The sequence below is a fragment of the Salpingoeca rosetta genome (assembly GCF_000188695.1).
Source record: "Salpingoeca rosetta unplaced genomic scaffold supercont1.17, whole genome shotgun sequence".
NCBI classification, from domain to species: Eukaryota; class Choanoflagellata; order Craspedida; family Salpingoecidae; genus Salpingoeca; species Salpingoeca rosetta.
In genome coordinates, this window is record NW_004754917.1 from 478,025 (window position 1) to 489,876 (window position 11,852).

Consider the following 11,852-nt stretch of genomic DNA (forward strand, 5'->3'; position numbering starts at 1 on the left):
GGCGGAGGGAACTGGGGCACAGCGGCTGTTGTCGATGACAGCAGCGCCTCACGCATCAACTTCTCTTGCAGCTCGGTTGCTTGCTTCCGCTTGTCGCCAGGTCCTTGCATCTGCTGCACCTGCTGCTGTCGTTGCTGCGGCTGTGGCTGTTGCTGCACTGGAGGTGTGCTCGGAAACGCCGTTGGCTGTGGCTGCTGCTGCTGTAATGTTTGTTGTGGCTGCTGTGGTTGCTGTAGGGTGTCTACACGTTGGGGCTCGGGTTGTAACAGCGGTAGCGGCTGGTGGTGTTGAGCGCTGGATGTCACTGCAACTGCCTGCCCATTATGCTGCTGCTGCTGTTGTTGTTGTTGCGTGGTTGTCGCTGTGGTCCAAGGGCTCGTGCGCGCAGACGCAGACGGTTGCACAACTAAACCAGTCATCAAAAGGTGGCGTGAGCAAAACGGCAGGTATCGAGCACATGTGCAGAGCAACAAGCGTATGCACACCGACACACACGCGCGCGCGCGCTCACACGCACACACACACAAAAACAAAAACAAACAAACAAAAAAAAAAAAAAAAAAAAAACAAAAAAAAAGCGCAGCAACACTCACCTCGAGCTGGCTGTGGAGGGGTGAAGATGTCACGAGACAGCGGCTGGCCGTGCTGGTCAACAGAGTTGCACACGCCAATAAACGGCTCCACGCGCGAACAGAACTCATCGATAATGTCAGCTATGGCATCGTCCCCGCCAGGCAGCGCCCCGCTGGCATCGGCAAGCGCGGGGTCTGCCCCGAGCGAAAGAAGCATGGCGACAAGGTCTTGGTCGCTGGCGTCGCACGCCCACGTCAATGCAGTGTGGCCTGCCTCGTCCACAATGGCCGCAAGAATGTCGGGCTGCTGCACAACAGCGTCCAGGAGCTTGTGCACTGCTGACATGCGCTCGCCACCGCGCGTGCCCGCAACGCCCGTCACGGCCTTTCGCGACTCGTCCATGGATGAGGTGCACACCTGTGCCAGCCGCTCGGTGACGGCGGTGGTGCGGCGCTGCGCTGCTGCCAACGCCTTGTCGCCCCTAAACATGTGTGACATGCACTTGTGCCCGCTGATGGCCAGCAGCAGGTGGTGGACGTACTTGGTGAGCGAGAGCGTGGACAGCTGCGCGGCGCACGACGACGCAGCGAGATTGCGCATGCACGCACGACGCGCCTCCCCCACGACAGCAGCGAGGATGGCAGGAGCCATCACCCACAGCTCCTGCAGGCGTCGCTTGACAGCACCGGGGCGCCCAACGCCAGGGATGCCCTCCATCTCCACCAGCTCGGCCCGCACCATCGCCACGATGCGCGATGTCGGCGTGACCAGCGACCCCCACATGCCGCTGTTGTCCCCTTGCTCGTCGTCGCTGCTGTCGCCGCTGTCATGACGACGACGGTGGTGGTGGTGTTGGCGGTGGCGGCTGCGGCGGTTTGAATGATGATGACGACGATGATGGGGAGGGGAGCGGTCCCGCTGTCCGCGTGCGCGCGTTTGCTTGCGTGTGGGCGTGCGTGGCGCGGTGTGCGGCCCCTGCACGAGGGCGTAGCTGTGCGGAACGTACTGCCCCTCCATCAGCACGGCGTCGAAGATGGGCAGCATGCCTCCCAGCGGCACGGGCGCGCCGGCCAACACCAGATGGGGCACGTCCAGGCACCCCGCGGCGGCGATGAGGTTGAGGGTGAAGCGGGCGGCGTCGGCTACGCTGGCGCAGGCGACGCGAATCACAGCAACGCCAGTGCCGCAGTCCGCACCGCCGCCATCACGCGTATACGAGCTGCTGCTGTCGCCGTCATCATCGTCGTCGACGCCGAGGTGGGGGCGGAAGGACGGGCTGAAGCTGCGGCCCATCGCAGCGAGGCCGCTGAAGGGCGGGAAGTTCACACCAACGCCGCCGCCGCCGTTGGCAAAGGGAAGCGGGTTGTCGCGTGCACACCCGCTGTCGCCCCTGCCCCTGCATGTGGTGCGCGGCACAGCGCAGTGGGCGCCGTCAATGTGGAAGTGGTCGTCGTCGGTGTCGTCGGCGTGGAGCGGGCGAACGGTGGCAATGACAACGGGGCAGCGCACGCACTCGCGCCACTTTGCAACCTGCTCCGTCTCCGTCTCCATGGCATCTGGCGTCTCCGTGGCCAGCACCACGTGCGTGCACGCGGCGATGCAGTCCAGCGCATCCTGTGCGACCATGCAGTCCTTGCCGTTGAACAGCTTCAGATACTTCATGCGCGCGTCCATCGTGTCCACCAGGTCGTGGATGTCGGCCTCTGGCAGGAGAATCACGGCCGGTGCGGAGCGCGGCAGGAACCGGGAGAGCTGGAGGGCTTGCTCGAGCGACCGCACGGCTTGCACCTGCGGCTCGCCAGAACCACACTCGCTGGCGGTGGCGCTGGTGCGGCGGCTGCACACGGACGACCCGTAGCCAAAGCCGGCAAACGCAGGCGCGGACGTGGACGCAGAGATGGCGCGTGGGCTCGGCGTGTAGGATGAGCGGGTAGGGAGGCTGTGGAAGCCGTTGACGAGAGAGTGGACGTTTGAGGAGGGTGTGCGGGTGCCGCTGCTGATGGCTCTCCGGCACGTGCTACTTGCTGCGGTGTTATAGCTGTTGCTGTTGCTGGCGTGAACGGAGGTCGAGGCTGTGGTTGTGACGTCTGTGTCGCCGACGGCGAATACGACGGCGTCGCGCTCAAGGGTGAAGGTAGGGCCGTTGTAGGCGGTGTCAGCAACGATCCGCACAGAGTCGTGGAACCCACAGCGGCGGGCGGGCTTGTGCCTTGGCCGTGCGCGAGCAGAACAAACGGGGCTGTAGTGTGCGTGAGTGAAGGGGGGGGGGGGTTGCGTGTGAGTTTGTGTGTGTGTGTTTGTTTGTGTGTGTGTGTGTGTGTGTGTGTGTGTGTGTGTTTGTGTGTGTGTGTGTGTGTGTGTGTGTGTGTGTGTGTGTGTGTGTGTGTGTGTGTGTGTGTGTGTGTGTGTTGGAGGGACAGGCGATGGCATGAGACCAACAGGATAGCAAAACACAATAAATGACAAGCACAAGCACCTGTCCACAAACAAAACAGCATCAACAAACCAACAGTATCGACAAAGAAAACACCATCGACAAGGAAACAGAGCAAACAAACAGAGCAAACAGCGTCAACAAGACAAAAACCCCAGGAGGACAGTCAGTTCATGACGTACCGCTGCATACACGATCGAAGCGGAAAGTGGTGATGGGAGTAGCTGCACCAACAGGCCAAGAGTTCACCGACTTGACCAGTTCACAAGCACCCAAGTGATAGGGGAGAGTGAACAAGGGCGCTTTTTGCACGGAACAGCACCTGCGAACACAAGCAAAACGCCGCCAACGTCGTTTTTGGATGGTCGACACACACAAACGCATGATGGCATGAGTTCCGATCAAAGGGAGTCAGATCGCTTGATGACACAAGCGAACAGAAAGGCCTTGTTCAATGCACGGCATCAGCCGCCACTACCACCACCGACATCCAACAATCACACCATGTCTCAACACACACAAGCACCCACAAGCACACACAAGCACGGATGGGACACATCCATCTCACAGAATCGGTCTCTGCGCCACACGTCAATGCTGACCTCGCTTCGCTGAGCCGTGCGTGATGCGACACAGAACCTGCAAAAAAATTGCGCGTACGCACGCAGCCTAAACAAAGTGATGGCGCGTGCGCTCTGTGTGCATCGGCAGAGGGATGTGGTGTTTTGATGGCTGGCTGGGCTGCACTGGGTGGCTGCTTCGGAGTATGCGCTGCTGCGTTCTTGCGTGCTGGCAGGTGCCATCAAGGTGCTGCAGGTTTGTTTGTGTTTGGGCAATGACGAATAGCATGTGAAATCATACGCAGATTTTCGTCAAGGTCGGCAAACAACGGCGACAAAGACAACAGCGACGAGTGTGCGTGGGCAAACCTCTCTCGCATCAGGACTCACATCAGCTTCAACCAAACGAGTCAGTGAGCCAGAACCAGAAGTGGACTGGACTGGACTGGACTGGACTGGGCTGAAGCGGAGGTGTTGAAGCTGGCGTCGCTGCAGGAACAGCTGCAGGAACGGCGGGACAAGCTGCGCCCAACAGAGACGGTGGTGCGGCAAGGACCGGCGCACTTTGTGGTTGACACGGAACCGGACTTGAAGGTGGCACGGGTGCTGGACCTGAACGTCTTTGTCGGCAGTCAGGACGCTGCAGCGGACATTGACACGCTGCAACGACACGGAATCACACACATCCTCAACGTCTCTTCAACCCCATTGCCTCCTCCTCCACCACCACCACCACCAACAACAACAACAACAACAACGAGCGGAGACCCAACAGCAGCAGCACAACAACCGCCAGCACCAACAACGCTGCACGTGCCTCTGCTTGATCTTCCCGAGACCCAATTGAGCGACGTCCTGCCCCAAGCATTCGCGTTTATTCGCACTGCGGACCGCGTCCTCGTTCACTGGTGCGATTAAGCTGTTGGATGTTGTGGTGTGTTGTGGTGTGTTGTGTTGTGGATGGCGGTGTGGTGTGTTTTGGCTTTGTGTGTTTTGGCTTTGTGTGTTTTGTTCTGTTTTCGGTGCACTCGCTTGTCTTCACGAACATACACCTCCTCACTCACATCCCGCTTGTGGCACGATGATGAACAGCAACGCCGGTGTTTCGCGATCCGTCTCGGTCGCTCTCGCCTACTGTATCGTGGAGAAGGTGTGGCTCTGCACACAGTGCTTGCCGTGCACGTATGATGTGATGCAATGAGGCCTGTCGCTGTGGACGCTCAACGATCACACACACACACACACGCACATACACACACACAATCACTCACACACTCACACACACACACACTCGCTCACATATACGCGCATACACACACTCTCATATACGCGCATACACACCCTCTCACACACAAACACACACACACACACCTGCGATAGGGTGTTGCCCTTTCGGCTGCGTTTGAAGACTTGAAGGCAAAGCGGCCAGCTGTCCGTCCAAACGCTGGGTTTTGGCAGCAGCTCACCGTCCTCGAGCAACAGCGGTTGCAGTCAGCACAAGATCCAGGGCAGACACGCTAGCTCCAACACACAGCGCATTCAACACGCAAACTCCCACAGGGCAACGACAACCATGGCTCAATTGAAGCAGCTTCACAGCGGTCGTGGTATTCCCTCGCTCCGCTTCATCGTTGGCACGTGCCTCCTCATCGCCGCCGCCACAACACTGCTGGCATCCGCCGAGAACGTGCAGGTAAGCACTCGTGTGTGTGTGTGTGTGTGTGTGTTTATGTCTGTGTGGGTGTGTTTATGTCTGTGTGTGTGTGTTTATGTCTGTGTGTGTGTCTGTGTGTCGTAGCGCGCGAGTGTTACCGAGGCATTTCCACATTGCCCCCACTCACGCACTCACTCACTGCGCATATGCTCCCGCATTTGTGCAATTCCGTGGTGAAATGACAGGTGCACTTGATCCCGCACAGGTATGGTGACATTCGACATCCGTGTGGCCCTTCATGGCCACACCGTGTCATATGTACTTTGACTGGTTGCGTGTAGGTCACAGTCTTTCACATATGTGTGTGTGCGTTTTCATTTGTGTGTGCAGCCACCAAGATCCTGGGTACCGCGAAACGGTTTATGGCTACTGGAGGTATGTATGTGTCTCTGAGGCAAGCAGTGCGCGTCTGCACAAGCGCGGCCCGGTGCTGACTTCTTCAACAACATTTGTTGTTCCATCGCATTCTTTCCCCACCTCCTCTCCTCACGCAATCACTGCAAAACACATCCACGCAACACCACGTCAAACACTACCGACACATGTGTACAGGGACAGCGTTTCGGACACGCTGCGCACGACCGTCCAGGCCCTCCAGGACGACCCAACACGCAGGTGTGTGTGTGTGTGTGTGTGTGTGTGTGTGTGTGTTTGTGTGTCTGTGTGTCTGCGTGTGTATCTCTGTGTCTGTGTGTGTACATGCCTCCTGAACTCTTCCACTTTTGTGGACATGCGCGTTTTCCATCCTGTTCCACCATCCACATGCGCTGTGTGTGTGTGTGTGTGTTTCAGGTTTGTGTGGGAGGAGACCATTTGGCTGCGATATCTGTGGGAGAGCGGTGACGCCGACACGATCAACGGCATCCAACACCTCGGTGCGATGGCCGTCATGGTTGTGCTGCTGGTAGTGCTGCTGGTAGTGCTGATACAGGTGCTGTTGTTGGGCAGTGATCGGGTGAGGGACGGTGGTTTTGTGAACCGGTTGAATGCTGTTGTAAACAACAACAACATCATCATCATCAATACGGCCAAGTGCGCCACTGACGCCCATTTGTCTCGCACCATTCTCCTCCTTCATCATCCGCCATCCCATTCCCACTTGCAGTGAAGAACGGGCAGCTGGAGCTGATTGGCGGCGGATGGGTGATGCACGATGAAGCAGGCTCCTCCCTCTGGTCAACCGCAAACCAGATGACAATCGGACTGGACTTTCTCTTTGACAAGTTCAAAACGCGTCCAAAGTGGGCGTGGCACATTGACCCCTTTGGGCACTCTGGTCCGTTCACGTGTGTGTGTGTGTGTGTGTGTGTGTGTGTGTGTGTGTGTGTGTGTGTGTGTGTGTGTGTGTGTGTCTGTCTGTCTGTCTGTCTGTTTGTGTGTGTGTGTGTGTGTCTATGACTCTGTGCCTGTACGTGTGTCTGTGTCTATCTGTATGCTTCCATGTCTCTCCATCTTTGTCTGTGTCTGCCTGCTTGCATGCCTCCACTCGCACGAACAACTCATTGCAACACCACGTTACCTCTTGCACGTCCACCAACCAACCGCCAGTGACATCTCCCTCGGTGTTTGCGTCGCTCGGCTACTCTGCGTTTGTCATCAACCGCATCCCCGACGACGAGAAGCAGGAACGCAAAGCCAACCGCTCGCTCGAGCTCCTCTGGACCGGATCAACGGCCCAGCACCCAGACAGCACCCTCCTCGCACACGTCCTCGACTCCCACTACGCGTCAGTTGTGCAGGAGTTGCTTGCTTTGTGTGTGTGTGTGTGTGTGTGTGTGTGTGTGTGTGTGTGTGTGTGTGTGTGTGTGTGTGTACGCTTCTTGTTGGTGGTGGGCTTGTGGTCGTGACTCTACCCCTGCCTGCACGCGTAACTGTCTGAATTCCTCCACTTCGCCTACACTCTTTGCTTTCGCTTACCCAATGCACTGGTGCCCACTGCCTTTCTGGTAGGGACAACCGCGCGATCCTGCGGGCGCTGGAGACGGCGGCGGAGAAGCGGCACCTCGATGCCTGCAGGCAATTCCAGCAGTTTGGCACTTACAAGGCCGCCCTTACACACGTGGTGCAGATGGTGCACGCACGTGCACGCGGCGACGGCGGAAACCGCGACTTGCGACCGCACCACCCGTCCCAGCAGCAGCGGGAGGAGGATGCTGCTGTCCGCATCCAAAGGGTGTGGAGGGGCGTGGCTGCGCGTCGCCGCATTGCCTGCATGCATCGCGGCGTGCGTGCGCTGCAGCTCATCTTCCGAGCGAAGCGGCTGCGGCGGCGACGGAAGCAGCAGCAGCACTACCAACGGCAGGAGGAGAGGGCGATGGCTGCGGATGTGTACAGGGACGGCGTGGCTGAGGGAACGCGAGGCCCTGGCCAGCCACCTCAGGTGTGTCTGTCTGTCTGTGTGTCTGTGTGTGTGTGTGTCTGGTCCAGACCGCGTGATCCCGACAATCTCGCTCATCTTTGTCTGTGTCTGCCTGCTTGCATGCCTCCACTCGCACGAACAACTCATTGCAACACCACGTTACCTCTTGCACGTCCACCAACCAACCGCCAGTGACATCTCCCTCGGTGTTTGCGTCGCTCGGCTACTCTGCGTTTGTCATCAACCGCATCCCCGACGACGAGAAGCAGGAACGCAAAGCCAACCGCTCGCTCGAGCTCCTCTGGACCGGATCAACGGCCCAGCACCCAGACAGCACCCTCCTCGCACACGTCCTCGACTCCCACTACGCGTCAGTTGTGCAGGAGTTGCTTGCTTTGTGTGTGTGCGTGTGTGTGTGTGTGTGTGTGTGTGTGTGTCTTGTGTGTGTGTGTGTCTCTGTCTGTCTCTCTGTCTCTGTCTGTCTGTGCTTGCTTGATGCTTGCTTTGTGCAGTTCGCAATGTCGGTGACAGCCCACTCTCACATCAACTCCCGCCTCCTTCATCCACTCCCCACCACCACCTCACCACCGGCAGCACGCCCGTTCTGCCCGGCGTCACGGCTGCGGAGAAGGCGAAACAGCTCGCCGAGCAGTGCGCACAGCGAGCCAAGTACGCCACTGCTGAAGATGGGTGTTTGGGCACCTCGTGTGTGTGTGTGTGTGTGTGTGTGTGTGTGTGTGTGTGTGTGTGTGTGTGTGTGTGTGCTGTTCCGGATCTGGTGCGCCGACGGCATGGTGCATCCATGTTTCACGCTCACCTCCACCATCGATACACACCTATGCACACACATGTGTTAGGTGGTATCGCACGAAACACGTGCTGGTTCCCTTTGGAAACGACTTTGAGTTCAAAGACGCGAGGCTCCAATTTGACGCCATGGACGAAATTCTTCGCATCATCAACAACGTATGTGTGTGTGTTGTTTGTTTGGGTCATGCAGCGAAGATGCGCTCCTTCTCTTCGCTTCCATCCTCATTTTCCCCCACTCAATTCCATTCACAATAACACACACAATACTACACATGCACACAACCACACAACCACGTACGCCACGCTCCTCCCCCCCCCCCTCTCCCGAAGGACCCTGCGTCCCACTCGAACGTCACCATCAAGTACAGCACGCTCAACGAGTACTTTACGGCCCTTCACGCTGATCCCAACGCCGTCTTCCCAGCAGCTGCGCCAGGTACCACCGATGGCCGTGTGGTGGTGGTGGTGACCGTGGTGGTGTGCCGTACACCGTGTGCTGGTGCTTGTGTGTGTGTGTGTGTGTGTGTGTGTGTGTGTGTGTGTGTGTGTTGTGTGTGTGTGTGTGTGTGTGTGTGTGTGTGTGTGTGTGTGTGTGTGTTTGCAAGCGAATGTTGTCAATGACTTCTCCTTTCTGCGACCCACCACCGCCACTTCCAACACCAACCATCACCAACCACCACCACCACCAGGCAAGGACTTCTTCCCCTACATTGCGTGCAGCCCCTGCACCGCCTCCAAGTGCATTGGCCTTCCCTGCGGTTCGCGTGACGCGTATTGGGTTGGATACTACACCTCCCGCCCGCACCAGAAACTCATGTCCTTCAAGCAGGTGTGTGTGTGTGTGTTTGTTGTGTGTGCGTGCGCGTGTGTGTATGTGTTTGTTATGTGTGTGTGCGTGTGTGTGTCTGTGTGTGTCTGTGTCTGTGTCTGTCTGTGCCTGCGTGATTGTCTCGCAAACAGGTTTTGGTCGCGGTTACATGTGAATTGCTTGGTGTTCCCATCTTTCACATGTGCACACACACTCACACACACACACAAACACATACGCAAACACACACACGCGCGCGTTCAGGACGCCCTTGCCCGCTCCCTGAACATCCTACAAACGCTGCAGCGTCACGCCACCACCACTGATACTACCGCCACCACCAGTACAACAGGCGTGGCTGACGCTGACCTTGTTGTGACGACAGCCCGCAACACGTCTGGGCTGATGCAGCACCACGACGCGCTTCCAGGGACGTCGTTCAACTACTGCACCATCAGCACATCGGAGTGTGATTGCGTTGCGGACTACAACAAGCGCATCGCCGCTGCTGCACAGAGCAGCGACAACCTCATCGGCAACATCGAGGCGAAGCTGCTTGGTGAGTTGTCTTTGTTTGTTTGCTTGTTTGTTTGGTTTGTTTGTTTGTTTGTTTGTTTGTTTGTTTGTTTGTTTGCTTGTTTGTTTGTTTGTTTGTTTGTTTGTTTGTTTGTTTGTTTGTTTGTTTGCATGCGTTTGAGTGACTGTGTGTGGTCTGCCGCTTGCATTCGTGTTCACGTCTTCTCACACCACACAAACACGCGCACCCTCCGCTGCTGCGTCGTAGGCGTGCCCGGGAACGTGAGCGTGGTGACGGCGGCAACCCTCGCCAACTCGTCATACTCCAGCCCAGAGTGGACCATATTCATCAGGTGCGTTGTGGACAGATGTGGTGGCCGTGGCATGTCTTGTGTGCTGCATGCAGGTGCAGTGTGAATTCTCACGACGTTCCACACACACACACACACACACACACACACACACACACACACATACACACACACGCACGCACACGCACACACCACACCACACACACACACACACGCACACACGTACGCACACACACATTACTTATCCACTCACGTTGTACCCCCTCCCCCCTCCCGTGCAACTTAGCAACCCTGTCGCGTGGCGCAGGCGGGACGTGGTACAAGTGGACATTGCCGGGGTGACAACCAGCCGCGTCATCAACGTCAAGACGGGCGAGATTGTGCCGTCGCAGGTGGTGGTTGATCCGCTTCGAGGAAAGAATTTTGTGTACATTGCCGTGGACCTCCCACCGCTCGCCATTGCCACCTACCGCCTGGAGCTCGGCGTCGTTGATCCACAGCAGCAGCAGCAGGAATCCTCCTCCTCCTCCTCATTTTTTTCTTCTTCTTCCTCTTCTTCCTCCTCGTCCCTGTGCAACGGCGCGGTGTGCATCACGTTCAGCAGCACCACGGGACGGCCCACAGCGTGGGTTGACCTTGCGTCCGGCACCACGCACGCGCTCAACGTGGACCACGTGTACATGCGCGAGCGCACGCCCGTGGATGCGGACATCTTCTCCGGCTCCAACGTGTACGACTTCACGCCGGACGGCACGTCCACCTCTCTATGGCCGGCCCGCCCCACGCTGGTCAGCGTCGCTAATGGCCCCATCGTGTGGGAGCAGACGGCCACGCTGAGCGGGGACATGTACGTGTCGTTCCGCCTGTACAACGCGTCGCTCGTCGACGAGACACAGCGGTCTCTGCAGGTGCAGACTCACACGGGCGTGATGACATCGGCCTCTTCGGGCTCCATGCTCATGCGCGTGAGCACAGATGTGAAGAGCGGAACTGCGTTCTTCACGGACAACAACGCGTTCCAACGCAAGCACCGCACCTTTGACTCGTCCTTGCCTTACTCCGGCAACTTCTACCCCGTCGTCGGCGCAGCCATTGTCACGGATGCAAACACGACCGCACGCCCTCGTGCCCATCGCGACAGTGACAGTGGCGGGTTCGCGCTCTCGCTGGCGGCTTCTCGCCCAACAGCCGTGACTTCGCCGGCAAGCGGCGCGCTGGAGATGATGCTGCACCGCCGCATCATGGACCTTGACCTCCGTGGAAACGACAGCAGTGTGATGGACGACGTGGTGCTGGTGACGCTCGCCCCCGCATCTGTGGTGCAGGCCCGTGCTGCCAAGATGAGCACGCTGCACCTGCTGCCCGTGACAGTGCACGCTGTCTCTGGGCGCGTGACGCCAAAGGTGGCGACCTTCGCGCCAATGCCCAAGGCGCTACCAGATGGCGTGCATCTGCTCGATGTGCGGCTGCGCGGGAGCGGGTTTGATGAGGGCGTGGGGATGTGGCTGCAGGGCCTCGCTGGTCTTGATGGCGGGAAGGTGGACCCGAGTGAGGTGCTGCCCTGTCTGTCGACGCGCGATTGGGAGCGCACATCGCTGGACTTCCGCCTCTCCATCAACGAGACACGCAGCGCCAGGCTCAAGTGGAAGAGCGACAGCAGCACTGCCGACGGCCAAGAAGGCCACGCAGCGGCCACTGCTGCCGTCAATGTCAAGCCAGAGTCATTCCTGGCCTTTGCTTCCTGAGTGCATGATGTGTGTGTGTGTG

The 11,852-nt window shown here is 58.3% G+C and overlaps 3 protein-coding genes across 3 annotated transcripts in view; 2 read left to right on the forward strand and 1 right to left on the reverse strand.

Moving 5' to 3' along the window:
* The window catches only part of PTSG_12489 (uncharacterized protein), a 6,236-nt gene extending 2,388 nt beyond the window's left edge, over nt 1–3,848 (reverse strand). The window contains exons 1-4 of the mRNA XM_004992147.1: nt 3,610–3,848; nt 3,190–3,329; nt 594–2,812; nt 1–406 (exon numbers count right to left, since the gene is read on the reverse strand). The exon at nt 1–406 is cut by the window's left edge and continues 2,388 nt beyond it. Coding sequence (XP_004992204.1) covers nt 1–406; nt 594–2,812; nt 3,190–3,197 — 2,633 coding nt within the window. The 5' untranslated portion in view covers nt 3,198–3,329; nt 3,610–3,848. The remainder of the gene's footprint in view (nt 407–593; nt 2,813–3,189; nt 3,330–3,609) is intronic.
* Nucleotides 3,774–5,088, forward strand: PTSG_06806 (uncharacterized protein; the record flags this gene model as incomplete). Its single annotated transcript, XM_004992148.1, has 5 exons — nt 3,774–3,814; nt 3,990–4,260; nt 4,405–4,475; nt 4,660–4,717; nt 4,948–5,088. The coding sequence occupies 5 exons, from the start codon at nt 3,774–3,776 to the stop codon at nt 5,086–5,088; spliced, it is 582 nt and encodes a 193-aa protein (XP_004992205.1).
* A 52-nt stretch (nt 5,089–5,140) lies between these two features.
* On the forward strand, nt 5,141–11,830 carry PTSG_06807 (uncharacterized protein; the record flags this gene model as incomplete). Its single annotated transcript, XM_004992149.1, has 14 exons — nt 5,141–5,260; nt 5,467–5,486; nt 5,612–5,656; nt 5,834–5,896; nt 6,074–6,156; nt 6,387–6,557; nt 7,833–8,010; nt 8,235–8,309; nt 8,498–8,606; nt 8,781–8,886; nt 9,140–9,279; nt 9,523–9,817; nt 10,043–10,127; nt 10,372–11,830. The coding sequence occupies 14 exons, from the start codon at nt 5,141–5,143 to the stop codon at nt 11,828–11,830; spliced, it is 2,949 nt and encodes a 982-aa protein (XP_004992206.1).
* Between the last annotated feature and the right edge of the window lie 22 nt (nt 11,831–11,852).